Source organism: Dipodomys spectabilis, unplaced genomic scaffold (assembly GCF_019054845.1).
Source record: "Dipodomys spectabilis isolate Male_0828 unplaced genomic scaffold, ASM1905484v1 ptg000026l, whole genome shotgun sequence".
NCBI classification, from domain to species: Eukaryota; Metazoa; Chordata; class Mammalia; order Rodentia; family Heteromyidae; genus Dipodomys; species Dipodomys spectabilis.
In genome coordinates this window covers 2036067-2058183 of record NW_024870703.1, presented here as the reverse complement: position 1 = coordinate 2058183, position 22117 = coordinate 2036067, and the positions used below count along the sequence as shown (strand labels likewise).

At 35.9% G+C, this 22117-nt stretch overlaps 1 protein-coding gene across 16 annotated transcripts in view; it reads right to left on the bottom strand.

The window, feature by feature from the left end:
- The window catches only part of Nrxn1 (neurexin 1), a 1031461-nt gene that overhangs the window by 895947 nt on the left and 113397 nt on the right, over positions 1-22117 (bottom strand). Inside the window, exon 5 of one of the 16 annotated variants that reach the window (XM_042675441.1) lies at positions 21348-21420. The exons of the other annotated variants lie outside the window; for them this stretch is intronic. Coding sequence (XP_042531375.1) covers positions 21410-21420 — 11 coding nt within the window. The 3' untranslated portion in view covers positions 21348-21409. Of the gene's footprint in view, positions 1-21347; positions 21421-22117 lie in introns of those variants that run through there. 16 annotated transcript variants of the gene reach the window in all.

The window sequence follows — 22117 nt, the reverse complement described above, 5'->3', positions numbered from 1 at the left end:
ATCATAATGGGTCAGCCTGCACACTCATTTAAGCATTCTGCAATATTCCTTCCCCCAAATTACAAAAATATATATACAAGGTGCAGAGCACCAACATCAAATCCAGTGAAAACAGGGGTTATACCATGGGAGAAGAACATACAATAGAAACAAAAGAATCACATAGTGCACTGTAGGTACATTAAAAACCCTAGCCAGGAAAAGAAAATAAAACCTTTTGTGTCCCTGTCTTGGGGTACATTTTGGTTAACATTATCTTATATGCTTGTATGTACATAGAATTTTCTTCTTAAATTTTCCTATCATAAAGAATAGGAAAGTGTATCCATGGAGTCTTTTTATTTTATTTCATTTATTTTGCAGGTATGGGAATGGAATTCAGGGTATTGCACAGGCTGTACCACTGAACCATATCTACAGCTCTAATGTCATAGCAAATATTTTTTTTGGGGGTCCAGTTGTGGGGCCTGAACTCTGGGCCTGGGTGCTGTCTCTCAGCTCTTCAGCTCAAGGCTAGTGCTCTACCACTTGAGCCACAGTGCCACTTCTGGCTTTTTTCTTTTTGCTTATGTGGTGCTGAGGAATCAAACCCAGGGCCTCAGGCATGCAAGGCAAGCACTCTACCACTGAGCCACCTTCCCAGCCCCTGTCACAGCAAATATTGCAAACTATATCTCTAAATCACAGTTGAGTGACAATACAGCATATGTTTGTCCACGTTGAAGAGTTTGCTCCTCTAAAGAGAGACTTCTCAGAAGATAAAAATGGCAAAGAAACAAATAAGGAAATGTTCATCATCCCTGGCTGTAAAGGAAATGCAAATCAAAACAACCCTGAGATACTACCTTACCCCAGTCAGAATGGCCCATATCCTAAATCATCCAACCACAATTGCTGGGAGGGATATGGAGAAAGAGGAATCCTACTGCATTGCTGGTGGGAATGTATACTAATACAACTACTTTGGAAAGGAGTCTGGAGGTACCTCAGAAAGCTAAACATAGATATCCCCTATAACCCAGCCATACCACTCCTAGGCATCTATCCTGAGCAACAGGAACCAGGATACAAGGACACAACAATCCAGATGCCCCACTACTGATGAATGAATCCAAAAATTGTAGTACCTATATACAATGGAATATTATGCAGCCATTAGAAAGGACAAAATAATGGTATTTGCAGGGAAATGGATGGAGCTAGAGCAAATCATTTTGAGTTAGGTAAATCAACAGCAAAGAGACAACTGGTACATGGTCTCACTGATACGTGGATGCTAAAGCCAAAATGCAAGGAGATACGACAAAGTAAACAGGACTCGAGAAACAAAGGAGTTCCACTCATTCTGTTGTATCATTGCTAAATGACTCCATGTTCTTGACCACTTATATGGTACATATATGCATACAACGGAGGGAAGCTGGGGGGGGGCACAAAATCACAGGAAAATGGGAAAACACAACAGAGGGGCCCATCAGCTGCACTGGATATAAATGAAAATGAACTGAGCAACCCAAAGACAGCAACGGGAAGGGAGGAATGAGAGGGAAAGAGGGAACAGCCTACACTAAGCAAAAGGAAAGAACTGTAATCATCACCTGATGCGGAAGAAATAATTGTATTGCCAAAGCTCATAGAATTCACAAACTTTATTGACCATGATAATGACAATTTGCCTTGTGAAAGTTAAAATGTGTTTGTGACTTTAACCAAGTATCACTATTCCACAATATTGTGAAAAATGTGAAATTTATGTAATCACCTAATCTCAATAAAAAATAAAGTTTGCACCTCAGAATGTTAGATTTCTAATCATGGCCAAGGAAACTCTATAGCAGTGTTGAAGTAAAATTTTTAGCCAAAGGAATAATCTGTCAGTAACTATTGATCATTTGGGGGAAACATTCATGACTTATTGAATGATTTCTGCCTTTCAATGGTAAAGAAACATGTAGGTCAAGTGACGTATGATATGATAAATGAAGAAAGAATATATTCAACTGCTGCAGCTGATGCAGAAAAATTAGAAAAGGTTAAAATCAATACTAATTCTCACCTTATTCATAGTTACTTCATAATTACGAGTCTGACCATAAAGCATTGGGATACTAGGTTAGCCAACAAAAGCTACACCTGCCTTTCTTTCTTCACTTCATGATGAATGTGGAAGGAAATGTTTGCATTCACTCACAAATATATACAAACATCTGATTTCATAATCTGACATAATAATGACTTGTTCATTGACATTTCTGAGAAATTATATTGTATGGAAGATTTTTTAAATGCTGGGAATGTACAGAATATCTATAAAGCCGGGCACCAGGGGCTCACGCCTATAATCCTAGCTAATCAGGAGGCTGAGATCTGAGGATCACAGCTCTAAGAGAGCCCAGGCAAGGAAAGTCCGTGAGACTCTTATGTCCAATAAAACCACCAGAAAACCAGAAGTGGTGCTGTGGCTCAAGCAGTAGAGTGCTTGCCTTGAGCTGAAGAGTGCAGGGACAGAGCCCAAGCCCAGAGTTCAAGCCCCAACACCGACAAAAAACAAAATATATCTATAAAAACTCAGAAACTACTTGAGGCCCTGGTTAAAACAGGTTATTGGTAACATATGCCTATGCTAGGAAAAGGTCACTAGAATTAAGTATATTGTTTGGGAAAATAGTAAACATTTTTTCTGCAAGATATTATCGTTCCCTTAAATTGAGAATGTATAAATAGACTAGATCTGGGTAAACTCTTAATCTTATACACACACAACTTATTTTGAAGAATGCAGAATGGTCATGGAGCCTCAACATGGGTTCTTCTTGCCTTATTCATAGATTATACATTTACTCACTGAATACTTTGACTGTCTACTATGTATATCTGCATTGTTTTTAAGTGCTAGGAAGTTCAAAACTATACCATAAAGAGGAAAATACTTTGGGAACAAATGTCCCTCATGACATTTGTTGTTACTAATAAAGAAAAACAAAACAGAGAAGACAAAACTAAGGAGGCCTGCTATTTCAGAACAGCTGAGGAGAGCCATTCTTTTTGAGAGGATGACATCTGAACTTGGACTAAAAGGAAGCAAGGAAAACTTGAAAAGATGCATTCTTTCTCCAATGTTTGAAGAAAGAATGCACAAGAAGAACAGCAGGGAAAGGGACCTGAAACAGAATGTGAATTTGATGAGACATTCTTCATTAAAAATGGAAATATGGTGGATGTCGGTAGCTCACACATGTAATCCTACTTAATCAGGAGGCTGAAATCTGAGCATCCTATCTTGAAACCAGCCGGGCAGGAAAGTCCTAGAGATTCTTATCTCCAATTATCCACTAAAACGCCAGAAAGGGAGATGTGACTTAAGTAGCAGGGCACCAGACGAGAGAGAAGGCTATGGGATGATGACTGGCCTTGAGCTCAAACCCCAGTCCCAACACACACACACACTCTCAGTGATTCTCAGATCTCAGCCCCCTGAGTCACACAGATTATAGGCATGAGCCACCAGCAGTCAGCTAAAGGGGACAGTTTGCATTAATGAGTTCACTAAAAGAGGATACCAATTGAGAAACACTGCTCTTTTTCAATTAATTAATAGAAAAATTAGCAATTGATTTTTAAAGAGACAATTAGACTAGTAGTGATACAAATGATAATCTTAGAATTTTTTCACTTAGAATCAAGTTTCTGGCCCTAAGATTGTCTCCCTAAAAGCATAACTAATATTACTTTTACTCCTCCAAACTAATTCCTATACAATATTTTGACTTTGAGTAGAGTGCACACCACCACAAATAAATTGTTATAAAAGTAAAAAATAATAAATTATTCATTCGCTCCCCACCCCCATCACCAAGCCTAACAGAAGCTTCTGTACATTCTGTACGCATTCTGTACAGGATCATTGGAAGAGTTGTTCAAGATGCAAAAAGCAATTACGGTAAATATGAGCATAAACAACCACAAATAATGAGCCATTTGGGGGGTATATCAAAAATTGCACAGACAAGGTAAAGGGGTAAAATAATAGCATCTAATTATCCTCAAATGCCTGAAATAGTTCCCATAGTAGGTTCCGTTTTCTCTCATTGACTGGCAGTCTTCCACAACATCGGACTTACAGAGAAAATTTGAGATGAATTTAGCTCGTCCGTGGCTTATGCTCCACAGAGAAACACAAGAATCAACCAGTAAACTTAACAAAGTGTTTAAATACTATTAGGAAATAATGTACAGTGGATTAAGAAATATGAAAGGGTAAAAGGGATTAGGAGGGAAGGAGACAAGGAGTAAAAAGCTGAGTAACTAATGAAAAGGTTCAAAGGAGATACAAATGAACTCCAATGAGTTAAAAATCTAGCACTGATTTAGAAGATACCAAAGCGTTAAGCAAGAATACTAAAGGGTGTGTGTGTGTGTGTGTGTGTGTGTGTGTGTGTGTGTGTGTGTGTGTGTGTGTGTGTGTGGTGTGGTGTGTGTATAACACAAAGACTCTGAATGGTGCCATATATTCTATGAGGAACAGCTAGGTTAGCTTGAAGAAGAAGGACAAGAGCAAGCCTGAAAAGTCACTTGTAATATTTAGAAGATACCAAAGCGTTAAGCAAGAATACTAAAGGTGTGTGTGTGTGTGTGTGTGTGTGTGTGTGTGTGTGTGTGTGTGCGCGCGCGTGTGTGTGTGTGTGTGTGTGTGTGCGTGTGTGTGTGTGTGTGTGTGTGTGTGTGTGTGTGTGTGTGTGGTGTGGTGTGTGTATAACACAAAGACTCTGAATGGTGCCATATATTCTATGAGGAACAGCTAGGTTAGCTTGAAGAAGAAGGACAAGAGCAAGCCTGAAAAGTCACTTGTAATAATATTACGCCTAGGAAATAATACTATCTTATTGCTATTGTATGAACTTTTGAGAGCAATTCAGATAATTTAGGTTTCTGAAAAGAGGAACATGTTCCACTTTTTCTTTAACACTCTCTCTCTTTTTCTGGTAAAATTAGACGCCAGTATTAAAGCAATGACTTTGGCTGGATGTTCAAGCCAGGAAGCCTAATTACTTGGAAAGCAGAAATAAGAGACTGTGGTTGTTGATGAGCCTTGACATAGATGTTCAAAAGACAGTCATTCACCAATGGATGGGCATGGTGGTATGCAGGTCATCTCCAGAAAGCACAATGGCTGTTTGCAGTAGCACACATCTCTCAACTCCAACAACATAGGAAAACAGATCCAGGTCTTCCTGCACAGAAAACAAGACTTTACCTCTAAACTGTGGAGCAAATAGTAGAGTGACTGTCTGGCAAACAGATAATACGTTGAAATCAATCCCCGGTATGGGGGGTGGGGGAGCAATGACTTAGTAGATAAGCATCAGCCCCATTGTTTCATCAGGGTCTAGTTACTTATTTTTCTCTTAGTCTCATCTATCAAATAAACATAATTATACCACGATTACCTCATAAGATTGTTTATGAAAATAAATGAGATGTTTCTTCTGACCATCATAATACTGTGACTGCCATATAAAAATTGCTCAATGAATTACTTCTTCCCAAATACCACAAACATTATTTTTGCATTCAATGAGTAATGTTCATATAAGAACCATTCTAAAAACCTCTCAGCACAATGCATCCCCAAATAAATGAGCCAACCAACCAATCATCCTGTACTATCTGCAAGGTATTATTGTAAGTATCAAGGGAATGTATAAAGTATCAAATGAAATTCTGGCAACTAATATGAACATGATTCGGTGGATAAAGAAGCACACATATAAAATCACAATGGTATTCTTATCAATGAAAGGAATAAATTACACATACAAACCTGTGAATGAGTTTTGAAGTTTTATGCAGGCAATACAGAGGGATGTACTGTATAATTCCAGGTATCTAATGAAGACTAATCTATAGTGACAAGAGGCAGAGCAGAACTGTTCAAGTTCAGTGGAGAACACTTTGTTTCTATATATTGTTCTCATTTTGGGGGTGGGGAATATAGACATGTACTTGATCTTGATTTTATTGTCATTGCCAAAGTGCATGCAATAATCAAGCTTCATCAAAATGCACTATGTATTGTTAAAAAAAATCTCCCACCCTAAATATGGAGGACAATAAACAAAGGAGGAGGTAATAATACTTGAAAAGAAATGTACTCATTTCCTTGCCCATGTAACTGTAACCCCTCTGTACAGTGTTTTTATAATAAAAAAATGTATAGAAATAAAACCAAAACACAATCAATTATCATAACAATTGACAAAAATAGATTGGGAGGATGAAGCAACCAAATACCTTTTATTATAACATTGACTTGAAAACTTCTGGCTAAGGTTAATTCTGATTTGGAGGTCATGTAATAATTTTCAGCTCTCACTTGATTTCTTTTGTCATATTTATCCAATTTCGTCACAGTTCTGTTTCTTTTTGGGGGAAATCATTTCTCTCATAAGAGTTCTCTGTTATTTTTTATACCAATATTTTTCCTATTGGTCCAATTTTCCTTTCTGAGATTTCTACACTTTTTATTGTTTTTAACTCAAAATTTTTCATTTGTCTCATTTTTAAATTGCAGACAGTGATGGCTTCTATCTGGAATCATTTTTCAAGTGATGTATAAAAAACATGGTGTATTATTTTGCCTTTTCAATAATTTTTGCCAAAAATAATCAAATTTATTTTATACAAACATTTAAAACATAGTAACTTCACTTTCAATAATAAGCTGTTTCAAATATTTAAGAATCTCACCTGAGGACTAAATGGAAAAGCTTTGATTAGTAAAATTTATGAAGTCATTTCAGTGAAAGTGAACCGGTTCTGTTTTTAAAAAAGATATATTTTTAACTTTAAAATGACACACTTTTAAAGTTTTTCATTTAAAAATCCTATATTTGGGGCTGGGGAGGTGGCTCAGTGGTAGAGCGCTTGCCTTGCATGCCTGAGGCCCTGGGTTCGATTCCTCAGCACCACATAAGCAAAAAAAAAAAAAAAAAGCAGGAAGTAGCACTGTGGCTCAAGTGGTAGAGCGCTAGCCTTGAGCTGAAGAGCTGAGGGACAGCGCCCAGGCCCAGAGTTCAGGCCCCATGACTGGAACCCCCCCCCCAAAAAAAATCCTATATTTGTTTTCCAAATATTACTATGCATTTATTTAGCAAATAAAACTGATGCATATATTTTCAGGGACTGAGGAATAGTTGGAATGGTTATACTGTGTTTTTTTAATAATTCATTTTTCTTATAATCTCCTATGAGATTGTTGCTGAATTGTTAGACATCAATTTTTTCACACAGATTTGATCTTTTATAAAATTGGTTAATATGAAATTTTATATGATTTCACTTATTCCCCAAAACTGTTTTGAAAAAAATAATTAAGTATGAAATGTATTTCAAAGAATACACTTACTTTTGTTTATTTTTCAGGAAAAATAGATTTCTACAAAAGCTTCTGTTCAGGATATTAAATGCCTATTTAAGCACATTGGATTTTTAATATAGCATCTATTTTGGAATGAAAATTCCATATTCCCATAGACAGTCAATGCCTAATATAGATGACTCTTAGAAATGCCTGTCACATAGAAAGTTAAGACATGAACGCAGACATAGCTCTCAGAAGACAATCTAGTTTGGGGGGAACATTTGTCATGGAACTATTCTATTTGACAGAGGCATAAATAATTAAAATTAAACTACTGTCACCGAAATAAATGAACCATATTCTGAAGCAATAGATTGACTATTTTTCACATAAAAGCCTACAGAACTCAAGCATGGGCAGCAAATCTCCACATCAATAATTTGAGTTTGTGGGATGCCATTGTAATTTCTGAAGAATGCATCACTAGAACATCCAAGAAAATACCATGGAAAAAAGCTTCAGATTAAATTGTCCCTCAAGGCTCTACAACATTAAATATTTTTCTGCCAATGATAAAGAAAATTAAGTGGGATGGGTCTTAAGAGGAAGCCCTTCTACACTATTGCTAATTGAACTCCACCTCTTCTCTCTCCCTCCTATTTTAAGGCAGTTATTTTTAAGGTCTTCTGTTAAGATTATTTAATAAGATTCACATGTATGTCTTTTTTCTTGAACACTACTCTTATTTCTACATTTGTTAGCTATATTCTCATGGCTGTTAATGTGTAATAAAATTAACTAGCTCATGCAATCACAAAGCTTATTTATTTATTCAACTATTTGATATTTTTCCAGACATCAGGATTGACCTAAAAGAAATTTTGGCCTGAGAGCAATAGTTTCTTGAGTGAAATAGTCATGTATATTAATGTCTTCTGAGTATTACCTCACTGTATCCTAGAAGGGAACAGAATAATTTTGTGATTGTATTTACAAACAATGTGAATTGTATCCTACGGATTTCTTTTCTTTAATGTTACTTATTTGTATATTCCAAAGATCATTTATTCTTAATTTATCTTCAGTGCAGTAAATTTGGGAGGACATATGTACAAAATTAAAAAAAAATGTTTTCTGGTGTACAATGTGCTCTTCCTAAGTTTCACTCTTTTTGTCACAATAAAGTTGTAATTTTATAACTTAACTTGGGACCTGGGCACAGTCCCTAAACTCTACCATTTTGAGACATAGCACTACTTCCATTTTTTGGTGGTTAATTGTACATAAGTATCTCTTGCCCAGTCTGGCTTGGATTTTCAGATCTCAGGCTCCTGAGTAGCTAGGATTACATGTGTGAGTCAACAACATCTAGCCTTAAAGAATTTTTTTACTTAGATTTATTTTCCTTCCTGAGATTAATCATATTCATTCACTATCCTCTGATATTTCTATATTTTTCATTTTCCTTTCTTTTTTCTTTTCTTTCTTTTTTTCCTTTTTTTTTCTTCATGTCTTTTCCAACTAGGATTAGTGAAAATGAGCCCTGATTCCCACAAGTTTATATGGCTCTGTAAGATGCCCGTTGACTCAATGAAATTACTCAAGTATATACAGTGAATTTTAAAATTTCAGATTTTTTTTAAACTTTAAAGAAAAATGGTAGCTGGTTTCAAAGTCCTTATTGAAAAAGATGTTGAGCTTGCTTTTCCTAGTATTTTACACAATGTATTAAAGACAATCCAGGGGAAAGTTAATGATGGGATGACACCAGGCCTTACAAAATTGTTGTATTCTTTTTAACACAATTTTTCTGTTTGCCTTTTTTCCCTCTGTGCCATTATTGGTCTTGAACTCAGGGACTACCACCCTTGCTTAGCTATTTCTGCTTGAGGCTTGAGTGCTAACACTTGCGCAATATCTCTACTTCTGAGAAATTTTTCTTCAGGGGTTGTTTTCTAACTATAATCCTCAGATCTCAGCTTCCTGAGTAGCTAGGATTACTAACATGTGATCCTAGTATTTGTATATTTTATACTGTTTTGTCTGACAGAACTTCATGTGGTGGTATTACAGATACTCAGATATCTGGAAGAATGAAGTCAAATCTATGAACGATATATTTTAAGAAGCATAAATGTCAGCTTGCTAAAGAAATCCATCTCCAAGCAAATTTCAGAGTGCCTTTTGTTTTGTTTGTTTTGTTTGTTAACATATCAGCAGTGTCCCCAGAGACATAGAAAATGTAGTGTGATTTTATGCACTCTGGTATTTTATAAGTATGTACTGACTGAAGGAATAAAACATGAAATATGTCAAAAGATAATATATATGTGTACTCATTATCTAAGCATAACCAGAGGATTAACCAATGTAGAATTGCATGCATACTATGAAAAAAGACAATAAAATACAAATAAATGATATATCCTATCTCCATGGCTACTAACAAGAAAGAAAATAAAACTGAAACTCAGTTGCCACTTAGGTGAGAAACAAATGCGACAAATTGTGCATTGCTGGACTTAGAAATTCATGAGATATCCAAACCGATTAAATCCCCAACCTTCCTCATGACTCATACTGCACCAATACAAGGCTCCAATGGAAAAGTTGTGTCTATAATATACCTACTAAGGACAGTAATCCTAAAACCCAAATTATATACTTAGGATGAATCTGATATCATCTAGCTCATGATATCAAATCCTAGTTAGCATTACTTGCATAATAATGATAATAAATGTAAACCTTTACACTCAGAGAAAATAGTTAAGAGAAAATATGGTATTTTTGGTAGAATGGAGGGCTTAAATAAGCCTAGAATTAGATAAGAGCATGGTTTACTGGGGATAGCATGAACAGACCTATTTACTGGTGTAAGGATTACAGACAAAATCCTTAGATGAACAGTAAACTTGAACATTCTAAGAAAAATGTAGGGTAATCCACAGTTCATATGAAAGGCAAATAAGAAACTACATTTTAGACTTCTGAGCAACAGTATTCTTTGATTTTTACAATTTTCCAGAGAAGCTGAGATGTAAAAAATAGAGAAATAAGCTAATGCAGTTGGGAGGAATAATATAAGGTATAAGTAAGAAAATGAGGACTACCTAGGTTAGACTGAAGTTATTGGATTCCAAAGAGAAAAGGCATTGCTTCTGTGAACTATAACGAATTTACAGAGAACTTCTTCAAGTCTCTTCTCATGGGATGAGCTTCCTGAGGATCTACAACTTCATGTAGAAATTGTTTTCTGATGTGTGCCCTTTCATTTCCATTCACAGTTTCATTTCAATATGTTCAATACAAATGCATATGTTCAATATGTATTTGCTTATTTCTTCCATTAATGCTTGTTCCACAAAAATGTCATGTAAGCACCATATTGGTCTCTTCCTCAGTGTCTTTGAGTCATATGAAAAGGTTCAAGTTTTGTACTGAGTGAATTGAATGAGTTAATTTTCAATACAGAAAGCAGCAGAGGAAACATTATGTTTTCAATGTTTTTGTCTAATATTTTGATGTAAAAGTAACATGTAAGAAAATATTTCACTAAGAGACCACAAGTAAATTTTATAACAGTAAAAGGAAGTTCAACCACAGCTTATTATGAAATGATACTAATAAGAAAATGGAATATGGGGCTGAGAAGGTGACTGGGAAAGTGGTAGAGAGCTTGCCTTGCATGCCTGAGGCATTGGGTTCGATTTCTCAGCACCACATAAGCAAAAAGAAAAAAGCCGGAAGTGGCGCTGTGGCTCAAGCGGTAGAGTGCTAGCCTTGAGCTGAAGAGCTGAGGGACAGTGCCCAGGCCCAGAGTTCAAGCCCCACGACTGGACCCCCCCAAAAAATAGAATATAGAGCATTAGGCAATGCAAAATAAACAACAAACCAAAGAAACTGCTAGTAGTTTACCTATCATTTAAGAATTGTGAATTATATCAATATGTTTGCTACTTTGTATCCATGTGCATATTGTTCTTTTAGGCTCCCAATGTATTTACAGAAGAAGTTCATCTGTTATTGCAACATGCTTGGTAGATCGAAGCTATAGATACTAAGATTTACACAGTCTCCTATGTGTTATCATTCTCATATACACAAACAATGTTTTTCAATACTAACAGAATTTGTTGGGGAGCCATGAAGCCCTCTAAAAGGCTATTAGATATTTCAAGGGTCTACTCTTATTCTTTGTAAGTTTTCACTTCAATTAACAATTAAAATGAATGTCTTTGTTAGATCCTAATGAATTGTTAAGTATCATAGACTAAATCATAAGTACCTAGAAGCATTCTTTTATTAAGATAAGAAAGACAAATAAAATTACTTTGTTTGCAGTTATATTCTTTTTCATACAAACTTATTTATTTTGTATATAATAATCATTAAAGTATAAACAGTAAAATAAAATGCTAGATCACATTTAGAGTTAAGAATAGAGTAAGGCTGGGAGCCAGTGGCTCACACCTGTAATCAGAAGGCTGGGAACAGAGCACTGTGTGGTTCAAAGCCCGCTGGGGCGGGAAAGTCTGTGAGACTCTCATCTCCATTTACCCATCAAAAAACCAGAAGTGGCACTATAACTCAATTGGTAGAGCATTTGCCTTCAGTTGAAGAACTCAGGAACAGTTCCTAGTCCCAGAGTTCAAGCCCCAGGACCAATGGAACAAAAGAATAAAGTAAGAATAAACATAAATCTTTTCAGATACTAAATAAAGAGGAAAAATGACAAAAAGATGAATTAGATCTACATACAAAGAAAGATGCATTGTCAAAAAAATATTAACATCCTAGTAATAATTTTAGCTAATATTAGAAAATAGTCCAACAGTCAAAATCTTTAGTATCAGTTAATTTGAGTCTCTAATTTAATTTATGGAACAACAATGATTTAATCAAAGATTAATGAATCTCCACATTTAAGAAAAGGCATACAATTGAAAATGAGAATGTATTACACTGCCCTTATGAAAATCCATATGCAATGTAGCTTTTTAAAAATCTGGGCTGGAAATTCCATAAAACTCCTATCTCCAATAAACTACTCTCCCCAAAATATCTAGACGTTGAGCTGTGGCTCATGTGGTAGAATGCTAGCCTTTAGCAAAAGAAGCCTACGAATGGAGCTAAGACCCTGAGTTCTACCCTCAAGACACACACACACACACACACACACACACACACACACACACACACACACACACACACACACACGCACATGCACTCACACACACAATTTAAAAAGTGTTTAATGTATTAACTTATAATCTCAGCCTCAGTAGTAACTATATTAGCCCAATGTGAAAACTATAAAAGAAGTTAAGTAGAATCAAATTACTTTTATGAATAAAAGACAGGACTGGTTAAGAAGAGTGAAAAATTGCAATGGAACCACTATAGTTAAGAAAACCTAGGCATTTACTCCCAATCAGAACCAATACATTGTAGCCACTATATGGTCATCCATCCTATGGGTCTTTGAATCACTTTTCTGTAAACTGCAATAGGGGAAATCTTGCCTTACAAGTAGCAATGTAAACAAATGGAAACGGAGAAAGATACATGAGCACTTTTTTATTGCTTCCCAAATGAATGTCTCAAGTCCTGCTGTGTCTCCCTCTCAGTTACAAGCCTCACATTTTGTTGTGAAAACATAAAATCCTCTCTTTGCAACGTGCCCTTAGGCAGAAGGAGCTCTGCTTGGCAAAGGCCACTGCTGTTGCTCTCCACAGGCCTAAAGGACTCCAAGGTACTTGCATGGTAAAATAGAACTTTATGATTTACCCCTTTGAAACAATGGGATTTGGAATGTTATAACATAATCCAAAAATTCAAAGGGGTAAGATCTGAAATTCTGGCTACAGTCCTTGATTAATACCCTCTAGCAGTAGTTTTCAAACATTTTTTTTTGAAATACAAGAGTTTTCCTTGTATACAAAATCTTGAGAGAAAACCCAGTATTAGAGCAAATTAAACTGTATGGCACTGTTCAGGGCCAGAGCTCTGAGTCTTCCTCTCATTGCAGTAGGCCGGATGTCTACCCAGAACCCTCAGGGCTCGAACAAGCACCACTTATAATCCATTAGCTTATGTCACCTGTGTTATTTAGAGCTGAAAAATACAATTTGCTTCAAAGTAGCTATTGGATTCAACAAGAATAAGACAGGTCAGGGATACCTGAGCCAAAATTCTCAAAATGAATAAAATAAAGCTGGTGGTTTCCACTTAGACTTTCCCCTTCACGTGAATCTAGACTTGAGCAATTGCTAAGCAAGTGCTCTTTCCACCAGAACCATGCCCTCAACTCTTTTTGTTCGAATTTTGATTGTTAGAATAGTTTCCTGGAGCTAACGCATGGCTCTTCCTCTCTCCATCTTGCAAGAAATGGTGATTTCAGGTGTGTACCTTCACATCAAGCTCACTTTAGGCTTTGTTACAGGCCCAGTCTTCTTCTACATGTTCATGTAATTGAGGGGGAAAAAGTTATCTTGATATCTTATGTCTTAAGTAGCTATTATCTGAATTTTCCAGATGATCCTATTTTTTGACTTAAGAATATAAAACATGTTAAAAATGTCTCTCTCTTAAGTAGATAATGTGTGGATGGAAATTCTTCTGTGAAAGGTAGTAAATTTCCTTTTAGGCAGCAAGAAAGTTAATGTGTGATGTATGGCAAGGGCAGCCTTTCATGTTCTAGGATTACATCTTCCCTTTACTTGTTGGTTAATGCTGGACAGAATGCTTCCTTCTCCCAATTTCTTTATATATAAAACAACAGATTTTCACAAAATGATCTGACCTTACCGTTAAAAGGGTTATAATGAATATTTTATGCCTCAATACTTTTTGTGGGTTAATGAAGAACAAGCTAAAAATTCTCATATTCTCTTTCAATGCTACAGATTACAACTCATTTACCCCACTGCTCCATCCTGAAGCCTGTATTCACATTTTTGTCTGTGTGTTGAGCACGCCTACCTGTGTGTCTTCTCAAGACTTAAGATCGACGTTCTCCAGCACATGTGGTCAGAAGTATGGTTCATCAAGTTACTTTGAGTCAGGCACTTACTTATATTTCTTTCAGCTCCTGTAACCAATCTGACCCTTACGCATTATTCATTGCTTATTACCTACATGAGCTTATGCCACATGTCCCATATAAAATACTAGGGGAAAAATAAAGACATAGACTATGCCTCAGTTGAATATTCAATCTAGCTTTCCACATTCTTTTCTCCTTTGCAAGGTCATCATCTCAGTTCAGGCACCATCTCCTATCACCGCAACTGTTTCTACAACTTCCTAACTCATTTCCCTCATGATCCAGTTTTTCTTCAACACTATAATTTATAACTCTGTCTTTAAAGTGTCTTCCTAGAGTGTGGCTCTGATAATGGTATGTCCTCACACATATATACTGTGAACAAACTGTTAGGATAAATAATAGAGTTATATACACACCATGCTCATTGCTGCACTATTCTCCATACCCAAGATATGCAAACAGACCAGATGGCCTAGATGAATTGTATTCATCTAGGAAGGATAACAATTTCTATATACAAAGAAATGGATGGACCTGGGAAATAAGTTAAGTAAAGGAAGTCAGGCTCAGAGAGACAGCGTGCTTATTTGCTCTCATACATGGAAGTTAAATTGTGATTTGCTAGCTCATTTATAAGAGGAATCTGAGCATCAGTTTTGACTTTAGTCTAGCCTTCAACTCTTTACTTAATCAATCAACAAATCCGATAGAATCTAATTTGCTAACATGCATCTTATCTATTATATGTTAAATGACACTGAAGGAAAGCTCTGGTGTCTTTGTTGACTGATGATGGTTTCTTTGCTGTTTCTTCCCTCTTGTTTACATTCATCATATCTGTTCTCTTCCCAGTGTGGTTTTTTTTTTTTGTCGGTCGTGGGACTTGAACTCTGGGGTTGGGTGCTGTCCCTCAGCTCTTCAGCTCAAGGAGAGTTCTCTACCAATTCACATACAGCATCACTTCTGTTTTTCTGGTGGTTTATTGGAGATAAGAAGTCTCACTGACTTTCCTGCCCAGAATGGCTTTGAACTGTGATCCTCAAATCTCAGTATCCTGAGTAGCTAAGATTACAAGCATGAACCACTAATGCCTGGCCCAGTGTGAATTTTTTAAAACACAAATAATGATCTTGTTCCTTGAGATTTTTCATTATCTTTTCATCTTCATTTTCCAAATGTATTTTTTAGGGATTTTTGCATTCATATTCAATTTTCTATTCCTTGAATAAACACTTCTCTATCATAGCTCCATGTCTATTTGAAGTGTTCTTCTGGTCAACATGTTTCTCTTTCTGGAAGGCCAAAATTATGGCCTAAATAATAATGGGAATGAGGAGGTAGATAATTTGGGTTGTCCACATCTTAATTCTCCTAACAACAAGGATAATACATTAGACTTCAAAGCAAGGGTAGTTAGTACTGCAGAAGTAATTGAGTTTTTCAAATCAAGTGATTTAAAGATAGAGAGTAAATTATCTAGTTGTACTAGATAATTATATATATAATATATATATATGACTAGTAAATTATCTAGTTGTACTGAAAATTCTTATGTAAAAAAGTGAGGGAGAAGAAGTGAATCACAGAAGAATGTGGCCAGAAAAAAATGATCAGAGAGATGCAAGATTGTTGGCAACGAAGATAGATGGAAGAAGTCACCAACTAAGGGGTGTGGATGTCCTCAAAAATATGGAGAGAAAGCAAATTATTTCCTAGTGCTTGGAATGCAGGTTATCACCCACCCCCCTGGAAAGCCAAGCCAAGTGTCTGACCTCCAAGATATAATCATTTTTGTTGTTCAACCTACTAAGTTTGGGGTGATTTTTTGTAGAAAAAATTCCATTACTCAACCATATGGGTCGGTAAACAGCTATGATTCAACAAATCTCAACTAAGGCAGAATGGTTATCTTGTGAATCACTTTTATTGTGAGCTATGAATTGTTGATAAGACTTGCATAAAAAATGCTCCTCACTTATTGAGCAATAACTCTAGGACAGAGAACATGCCTTTTTATTTTTTGACTCATAATACCTTAGATCAGATGTTTAGTCAAGATTTCTCATTTTAATGACTGAAAGACCAGGTCACATTCTCTACTGTTGAGTACAAAATTGAAAGACTGATTTATTTAACTTAAAAGTTCAGAATGAGTCAACAAAAATATAGAATACACACACACACACACACACACATAGATAAACACACACATACAAACATACCCATCCAACTTCTTGGACCATAAGATTGAAAACAAAAACAGGCCAGGTGCAGGTAGCTCACACTTCTACTCTTAGTTACTCAGGAGGCTGAGATCTGAGGATCTCCTGCCAGACTGGGCAGGAAAGTCCCTAAAACTCTTATCTAATAAACCACCAGAAAACCGGAAGTGTGCTGTGGCTCAAGTGGTAGAGCACTAGTCTTAAGCTGAAGAGCTCAGGGACAGCTCCCAGGCCCAGAGTTCACGCCCACGACCAAAACAACCAAAAAAAAAAAAACAAAAAATAAAAAAAGATTGTAAACAGAAACTATTGCACACAAAAAAATCAAATTGCTTCCAATTCTGTCCTACTTAGGCATTTAGGATATCAAGATTAGTTTGGAACTTGACTTTAAGGTAAGAGACAACCTGGAAAGTAGAGAATATGTAGAGAAGAAAAAGGAAATACCCAGGAAAGAGATGGAAAGTGAAGTTGGATGATGGTGAGGGATGATTTTAGAGACTGAAGATGTAAATTTTGAGGAGGAAGGAATAGGTGTGGTGTTGGAGGGCTACATTTATAGAAAGTATTTTGTTGTACAAAGAGTGAGTGAAGAATTAGGTACATGGTTAAATTCTAGTTAAACTCAGTATAGAGGAAGCACACTGGGGAGACTGAGTATAGGTTTTAGGATACAACAATCACAACATTCAGATAACTAATTGGTGAGAATTTTAAGGGCAAATTTTCACTAAAATATATAACTTCTTTTTATTTATTTATTTTTTTGGGGGGGTCCAGTCATGGGACCTGAACTCTGGGCCTGGGCACTGTCCCTCAGCTCTTCAGCTCAAGGTTAGCGCTCTACCACTTGAGCCACAGCTCCACTTCTGGCTTTTTTCTTTTTGCTTATGTGGTGCTGAGGAATCGAACCCAGGGTCTCAGGCATGCAAGGCATGAGCTCTACCACTGAGCCACTTTCCCAGCCCTATAACTTGTTTTTATTTCTTTCCTTCTTTTTAGAACTAACTAAGTCACTTCTTAACAATTGTGGTTTATATTTTCCTTCTGAGTACCTAGGCTGGGTTTATACCATTGCCATGCCAAAATTAGTAAAAGGTTTTCTGGACTGGTCATTTGGACTTAGAGACTGACAAATATGGGTACAAATTATATTTATGGCTTATCCTTTAAAAAATGTCTTGAATTTTCTGAGTATAGTGGGTTTTACAGTTAGAATTAAAACACATTAACACTACACTTAATTCTCAACTCTCTTCTGAGCTTTATTGCCTCTTTCATAATGACCTCATTTTCTCATAATATTTGTATCATTTTTCAGTCTTCATCCTATACCCCAGAATAAAATTCAGTGACATAAAAGAACTGTGATTTTTTTTGTATTTTCTTTTTTTTTAATGAAGAAAAGCAATCAAACAAAACAAGTCAAAAGCAAGCTGAGCTTTTTTTACTAAGTGTTGCAGAACAAAGGGCTTATCTGATTTCTGCTAAAACTTGCTCATTGTAAACAGGATCTTACTTCCCTAATCAAGGAAATTAAAAGATAAATTCGTTAAAGGAAAATATCTTGCCTTTGTGATTTAGAGCCAAAAAAAGATGACAGTATAATTTCTTTGTCAGCATGTTAAAGCTCACCTCAGATAGTTTTCTTTTTTAGTTTGTTTATTCCTTTGTAATTGAGTTAACAGGAAATTGGAAGAGCTTTATCATAAAACAACTTCACTATTTTCTCTTATTCTAGAAGTATACATTCATTAATATATGGAGTATGATTGCTGGGGTTTGAATTCAGGATTTCATCCCTGCTAGGCATCTGAACCATGCCTCCATTACCTTTGCTGGTGATTTTTAGGATGGGGGTCTCACTTTTCTACTCAGGTGCAGGCCTATACTGATATCTGCCTACTATTTGAATTGTCATTATTAATCAGTTCACAAGTGCTCCAATCTTACCCCAGTTCCTCTATGGAGGTGGAGTCTTATGGACTTTTCTGTTCAGGATGGCCTGGAATAGAAATCTTCTTTTCTCTGTCTCCCACATAGTTTAGAAGGGTAGGCAGGTACCACTATGTCCAGCTATTAGTTGAGAGTAGATGTGTTTCCAAAGACTTTCTACTTAGGCTGGCCTCAAACAATGAACCTTCTAATCTCAGTCTCCCAAGTAGAAAGGACTGTAGGTGTGAGCCACTGGTGCCTGGCTAATATTTTTGTACTTAATCTTCATCATAAACAGAGGTGGTATTGCTTATACTCTACAAATAGAAATAATGAGGATTAGGGAGATCGAATAACTTCCCTAAAACTATACAGTTAATATAAAAATAGTGAGCCTCGGGTTGTGGGTGGATCTGTTCCGCTCCAATCATCATGACCATCAGCCCTATACTTCACAGAAAAAGTTCTTATCTCCTGTGTTTTCAATATAAAATTAAAAACGACAAATGTTCTGACTTCAAAGATTTCACATTAAAGAACAGTGACTAACTAAATTAGTAAATGGAATCCGGCTGCAATTATATGAGGTAAATATTGGGTATTACATAATTCCTAGGCAAGAAGCATCCTCTCTCAACTACTTTAGTATAGAACTGCTTTTGTAATCAGTGGCTGCATGTGTACTGTTAACATGGCTAACCCTCACCCAAATGATAAGATTCTTTCTGTCAATCAAGTCTTACTTCCTCATTCTTGTGCTTCCCTTGCCAATGTGCTTCCAACTCAGCAGAGACCTAACTAAGGATCACTAAAGGCTGCAGGATGCCATCTGAAATGGCTTACTCACGTTAAAATGAACCTCTCTAGGTGTCCTATATTGCCAAATCCCTGCATAAGGAGGGAGACATTACTCATAAGGATGTGGCATTTTCAAATATATTATGTGGATTTTTAGCAAGAGAGAAGAGCCACTGAGAAATTTATCTTTGACAAGATTATGTCTGGTGCTCCTCAAATTACATAAAATATGCCACCATCCGTGAGAACTTCCCTAGGTCCTGGAGTGGCACTCCAAGGCTACTAGCATTAGTCTTCCACACTTTTGCTTTTCTTGCTCTTGGAGCTTGGGTTTATCACTTCACTGTATATAATTCTTTCTGAGATTTGTTAAAAGTCTGATGATCTATCTCCACATAATTTCAATACCTGGATCTATTGTTATTATAATGTCTCAAAGAATATTATACCTTCTTTTTTTAACAGACCCCAATGATGAACTGCCCACTCCATAAAACATGATCTTTTCACAAGCAATGTGATCCTGTTATTTACTTAAGGCCTTCTCCAATCTCCACAAAAATAAGTCAGAATAATCCATTTTTTGGCTTTATTTGTGAGATATTTGATGATACTTCAGCATTTGCTTTTAAGCTTATAATGAGTTTGATCCCTTTACCAGAAGTCTATTTAATCAGGAATAATGCTAATGTACACTACAAACTGCCCATGTGTGGGCAACTTGTACAATGTTCAAAAGTTGCCATAAATATAATTTTGGATTTGCTTTTTCTTTTTTCTTTAAAGTAATATGTAATCTGAACTCTATACAATGAAAGTTTTAACAACATTTTAGTGGGATCTTTACTAATTTGAAAATCTATTGTTTTGTTTTGGAGGGAAAAGAGTTGTTGAATAAGATCATCATCTATTTGGACCTTTCCAAATGATTGAATTTCTCTTAAAGCTAAGGATTTATTCATTGTGTCAACAAAGAAAGTCAACATGGACAGTGTGGGCTGGGTAAACAAAGTGGAGGTGTTATGAGATGATAAGGGGGATCTTCAAGGATTTCATTACCAGGTAGAGAGCAAAAGCAAGTTAGTTGAGTTGGTAGAGTATAACTAATTGTGATCTGTGTATTCTGGAGGTTTTAGGTAATGGATAGGTAGATACAATATTATATCATTTGTATATACCATGTTAAACATATATATATATATATACACGCAGTTTTACCACATATACTATATATATTATCAATATTAAATTATGTATACACAATTACGTAGGTGTGTGTAGATATATATATATATATATATATATATATATATATGTATAGAATTCCAAATTACCATGGACCTTATAAATAAAATTCACTGTTAAGTACCTTCAAATTTTGTATATTTAGACATATGTCCCAATGGACAATGAGGGTTGAGTTTACTGTGCAACCATTCTGAGGACTAATGACCTGATCAGACAAAGGTAATAACTTTAAGGTTTGCTCTCATATTTGAACATGAATACAAATGCCCCTATAGGGAAGAGAGATCCTTGAGATAATTTGGTCAAAGAGAGGTCCTCAAGAGAAAACATTTCTTTATTTTTTTCTATTTCAGGAATATCATCGTTGAAGCAGAAAGAAAAGAAAGACTTATCCTGATAAGTCACTGACATTACTCTTAGAAATAATTCCAGAACAAAAGCCAAAAGGAATAGTCCTCATAGACATCAAATCAAGTATGAACTTTCTTCTTTCAAGTGTGAGTTGATTTCTTTGCTTATCCATCACGTTGAATGACTCTTAACTCTTAGTCCCCTGGAAAAGAGTGCCCCTGGTCACAGAAAGTACAGATGGCTCAGTGCAAATCACCACCCTTGCTGGGAAGGCAATTGAAAATACACACACCCTGCTGACTGTGGGTCAGATAATGTGCTATTTTATTTAAACAAATAAGCACTTAAAAGGCAATCATAACCAGACATCACGATTCTTCTAGGTCAACCCAGCATCAAAGGTAACTCTTCACTGAACTTAGCAGTAGATTTCTGGCAGATTTGCTAGTAGCCATCTGTGAAAACACACAGATAGCTGGTAAATGAGGGCTTCCCTGTGATTTGGAATCACAATTGGCCAATTTAGGGATTTCCATGCCTCTGGTAACACTTTAGCCCAAACAAAATTGGACTGTTTCTTTAAGTGGATAATTTAATTTTCTTCAAATGTCTGCAGACTTTACAATGCCCAGTTTAGAAAATGAAATAGGAAACTAGGTCAATTGACCAGATTGGGGAGGGGGAGCTTTGAAATCACACACAAAGAGCTTTGAAATCATGCAACATAATTTTTAAAATTTCTGATTCATCTTTTCTCAGCAGCACAATTTTATATTCTGTATTTGGATTATATAATGAAAGAATATTAAGATGATTGAAAATGGTTTTAGTTTGTGGCTCTGGTAAAATCCCTGTACTTTACTTGGATGAAAGTAAATATTCATCATTAAAAGAATGCTTCAGTATCACTAGATCTGAACAGGTGGTGGTATGGCAATCAGTCCACCACAAATCATAGACAAACTAACAGAAAAGGAAAAGCTGTGTCTGCTGCTAATAGGCCCTGTATAAGTAGGTATAATTTGAAAATGTAGAGTCCTGAAAACTAGTAATTACTATGCATGTGGCTAAGTTTCTTGTCATCAAATACCTTCAAAACATCTATTTGAAAAGCTATGGTTCTATGTAACAGTCACACATACATAAAATCCT